Below are 5,000 nucleotides of genomic sequence, written 5' to 3' on the forward strand. Positions count from 1 at the left end.
ACAATATATAGACTGTATTTAGACAATATATAGACTGTATATAGACAATATATAGACTGTATTTAGACAATATATAGACTGTATTTAGACACTATATAGACTGTATATAGACAATATATAGACAATATATAGACTGTATTTAGACAATATATACACTGTATTTAGACAATATATACACTGTATATAGACAATATATAGACTGTATTTGGACACCAGATAGTTAATAGAAATGTTTTGTCGTCAAGGCTGTTGCTATAACCCGTGTGACTCTTTCTGATGGTTAGCTGTCGGAATGCTAACAGTTAGCGGTCAGTATGCTATCAGTTAGCGGTCGGTATGCTAACGGTTAGGGATCGGTATGCTATCAGTTAACGGTCGGTATGCTAACGGTTAGCGGTCGGTTCGGTGAAGACCCGGTGAGTCTCCTGTGAAAGACATCATGTGACTTCCTGGTTGAATGCAGGTGAGTCTCACCTGGGTCTATGAGCTTCATCCTGCTGCACTCCGATTGGTCGGCGGTGATCGGGCAGCTGTACACTCCTCCCGTTCGATTGGCTGGAACATTAGTCTCTGCCTTCTCCCTGGGAGCTCCGACCAATAGCCTGACAGCATGAGACAGGTGAGATAGGAAGAGACAGGTGGGACAGGAAGAGACAGGTGAGACAGGAAGAGAGAGGCGGGACAAGAAGCGAGAGGTGAGACAGGAAGTTGTAATAATGAAAATTGCTAAAAGGCGCCAGATGACGTCATAGGCTAATTTGCATAAAGCTGATTGTTCCTGTTCTAATAAATGAAGAGACTTCTCAGTGTGAAGGACACACACACACATGAAGGACAGACAATGACAGATGGAGGACTCTGTGTTTCATCTCACAGTCATGTGACCCAATCAGCTGATTCTGTCTCAGTAACCAGTAACACAGATGGCTGACTGGAATCACTGGAGCAATGTGTGTGAGTAAGTGAGTGATTGTGTGTGTTGTGGCATCACATGGGGCCAGGTATTGGAGAGGTGCTACATTCCCTTTGTAGATCAGCAGCCACACCTCAAAATGGCCATCGATGTACACACTACAGCTCCCAGACTGCCTTACCACTCACCCAAGTGTGGATGTTTAAGCCACCTGATTGAGGCAGGACTAGAGAGCTGCAGAGGAGAGGAGGAGAGAGCACACGGCTGGAAGGAGCTCTGAGAACTAACCTGGACTGTAGAACAGCATGAAGTAAAGACTGAGAAGGATTTAAAGAAAGAAGACCCGGTAGCCTGTGAAACCGAGGACATTCTAAATTCCAGGCAGAAGTACAAAAGTTTGGCACGCTTCTCGTCCAGGAGCGTTGCGAACACCTGCACAAAAAATACATCAAAACGTGCGGCCTGATCGGGAATGGTGTGCTATGATGTTTCTCAGAGATTCGTCCAGCGGTTTTCCGGAAAATCGAGAAAAACTGAGAAAATTTTCTCCATTCACTCGAATGGGGTTTCGGCGTGAAGAGAGCTACAAAAACACTTAACTTTGGGCCCGTATTGACTAGACCAGGGGTCGGCAACCTGCGGCTCGGGAGCCGCATGCTGCTCTTCAGCCCCTCTGTTGCGGCTCCCTGAGTCTACATCCACACTAATATGTTTTTGTTTTAAACGATCTCCGTCCACACGACGTTTCAGCATCGTTTTCTAAATGATCTCTGTCCAGACTTAAACGCCTGAAATCGAATATCACGTGACTCTTCACGTACACTGGGCATGCGGGTGGGTGCCGGTGTAAACAGGAAGTTGATTGGTTGCTCAAAGCTGCTAACATGACTTCAGACGGCCGCTCCGTAGGTCTGATTTCGCCGCTGGACATGCTGCTCACTAATCACTCCAATAACAGTTGCTTCCTCCGTAATAATGCAGACTTTAACTGGACAACAGCTGCTAGTAAAGACAACACGGTCAGTAATACCTGACCTTAAATAAAAATGTTTTCATATTTTGTCAAATAAAATGTGCGTCACATGCTATTACACCTGTCAAGAGCTTTTCCCTGCAGGTGGCTAATCATGATTTTCAGGCCCCCGCCCTCTGTAAACTATCTTGATATGTGCAAACAATATAATGTTGAAAGACACTTCCAGAACAAACACAGCATTTACTGAAAAGTGTCACGCTGGAGATGAACTCTCCTCTTCATAAGAGTTTGATATTGTTATAACAGGTAAAATAGCAATAAAATGTCAAGAATTGTCTTTATTCTTGTTCTAAATTTCATAAATACAACAAACTATAGTTTTTGTATATATAATATAACTACATATACAACTTTATAAGCTGCGATATAAAATAGCTTTTGTGTCTCCAGACACATTTTATTTGGTGGAAAATAGAGCAAAATGGCTCTTTGGATAGTAAAGGTTGCCGACCCCTGTACTAGCTATACATTAACGTAGAAACGTGATTCAAAGTTTAAAACGTAGACAAAACGCTGGACGTTATTGAGCCAAAGGGACATTTTGATAGCTAGCTCAGTTTTCATGAAGTCACAGATTAAGTTTCAGGAAAATTTTGGGTCCATTTCAGATTTTATAATGGGTGTGTATTGCACGGCTCATTCAGCGCTAGAGTGATGACATCACGGTCAGAGTGGAGCATAGCATGAAAAATATTCTGTGATTTTTCCAAACAAATTGCTCCAGCTCCCACAATTTTTACTCTTTATTCACCATTTATGGCCCAAAAACTTGGAAATGTTGTGCTGGTTGCAGTAAAGTGACTGTGGAATCCAACAAACTTACACATTTGGCTCAAAGAGCCGCAGAGCGACATGAACTCCACCCAACTGCTCCATTAGACTCCATGTTAAACCTGACCACTCATTTCTCAAAGAAAGCAGACGGTACCAGTTTTGTCTATTGCTCTGGAGCTCACATTATTAACACCACAAACTCCGCGTTCGGCAGAGTCTTATCTTTCTCACGGTATCCGTATTTTGTTGATTGGACTCATGAACTTCCTCGTGATGTGGACTGTCCATCACGAATACAAGATTCAATCCAAGAGTATGAATCTAAAATGCAGAAAAGAGAGAAGCGCCATCTCAATTGAACCTCAACAATACTACCGGTAACATCGGCGTGTATATATATTACGACGTCTTCGGGCACTAGAAGCCACACTGTCAAGATGTCTACGAAATGTTCTAGTTTTCTAATACTGTTCAGGTTAATGAACCATTATCTCCTTTTGTTTGTTTTGGACTTTTGATTTTGATAAAGAGAGTTACCTGAGTTTATAAAAGAAGAATAAAACTTTTGCCTGTTTTTGTTAATTACCTTACACCACCCCACATGACATTACTATGTGTGTGTGTGTGCGTGTGTTAGTGTGTGTGTATGTGGATTCCTCCTGTGTAGGAGCGCCTGATGCTCCACATTATTACACTGACGGGGTTTTGATTGGTTCTATTATATATTATTGTCTCGAACATGAAGTCTGGTTAAAGTTGACCACAGAACCACTTACCTGGACTCACCTGAGGATACAGCATTGAGACAGACAGCTGACAGACAGACAGGTGTACACTCACAGGTAGCTGTCTCTCTTCAGGTCTTGGTGCAGAGCGACAGACAGTCCAAACAGACTCCCGTCTCCGCCCGTCTTCAGCAGCGGGAACACCGTGTCGAGGTTAAATGCCACGCACACACCGACCCACGTGCTCAGCAACACAAACACACCTGTCGCCATGGAGACACACCTGAGAGGACGGAAACAGCAGCAGCAGCATGTCAGTGTCAGACAGGTGGAACTAAACGAAGGTTACAATACCGTAACCCTGGGTCTATGAGTTCAGGCAAAGCCCTCTACTGGACTCTCTTCTGTTCCCAAAACTACACCCAGCAAACTGGGCTGCACCAAGGGGGTGATTAAATCTCTCTGATCTGAGATTAGTAAATCAGTAAAGTTAACACATTCAGAGAGGAGAACCGTCTGTGAACACAATATCATGTGTGTGAAAGACACCTCAACCTGAAGGCTTGCCCCTTTGTGTTGATGATCAACTCGCTGGACCAGATCCAGTAACCGCTTGATGGTTAACGTATGGCCTACGAGACGTGGACGTACGGGGCGTGGCCACAGAACGTAAACATTGGTAACTTTAACATACGAAACGTCGACATTTGGAACTTTAACATACGTAACATTTGCATAAAATGCTGCTAAACTATAAACTATATGTAAATATAGGTAATAATAATAATAAGTATAGTTACTCCAGTACTGAACTACTTGTACTCGAGTATTTCACTGCATGTATTTACAGATAGTTTGAATAATCAGCTGAGTTTATGAAATGTGAAACTGTAAATAAAGGAGTTCATTCTGGCTCCACCTGGAGCAGCTGCACATTGATGCATCAATATTAATGATTAATAATCGATCATTAATTCATAAAACACTGTCAGTACTTCAACACAAGTCCGGGATCAAACCACCAGCCTTGTGAGAGCAAGACCCGCTCTCCCCCTGAGACACAAAGGGACCGGCTCAATGGGTACCATTATTATTGTTATTATCAATAATCAATTGATTATTGATAATAACAATAAAAGATATAAAACGCCTTAACAAAATAAAATAGTTAGTAAATAAAACACTGCAATACTTTTAAAGTATTTGTACACTTTGAAGTTGGTACTTGTACTTCAGTAAAACATGACAGTATTTGTTCTAATAAAACTGAAGAAATATGAACGTCATCTTCAGATAAACAATCTGCAAAGAGAAGAAGAAGAAAGTCAAACCTCGTCTTCTTCAGTCACAAGATTTAAAGATGAACGTTTCTCCGTCTGCTGACGACTGATCTGTCTTCGTCTCTCTCTTCGTCTCCCTCCCTCTCTCTCTCTCTCCGTCTCCCTCCCTCTCTCTCTCCGTCTCCTTCCCTCTCTCTCTCTCATTCTCATTCCTCAGTCGTGCTAGCTTGCCCTCAAATTAAATCATGTCTCACTCTCTCTCTCCAACCCCC

The 5,000-nt window shown here is 42.5% G+C and overlaps 1 protein-coding gene across 1 annotated transcript; it reads right to left on the reverse strand.

The window, feature by feature from the left end:
* Nucleotides 1-388: 388 nt before the first annotated feature.
* Nucleotides 389-4,863, reverse strand: LOC116378409 (integrin alpha-3-like; the record flags this gene model as incomplete). Its single annotated transcript, XM_031840281.1, has 3 exons — nucleotides 4,780-4,863; nucleotides 3,564-3,731; nucleotides 389-602 (listed from the first exon to the last, which is right to left on the reverse strand). Coding segments are annotated over exons 2-3 (372 nt in total), but the record flags the coding sequence as incomplete, so codon positions are not given.
* Nucleotides 4,864-5,000: the final 137 nt, after the last annotated feature.

The sequence above is a fragment of the Anarrhichthys ocellatus genome, unplaced genomic scaffold, assembly GCF_004355925.1.
Source record: "Anarrhichthys ocellatus isolate YVR2014 unplaced genomic scaffold, GSC_Weel_1.0 scaffold2543, whole genome shotgun sequence".
NCBI lineage: Eukaryota > Metazoa > Chordata > Actinopteri > Perciformes > Anarhichadidae > Anarrhichthys > Anarrhichthys ocellatus.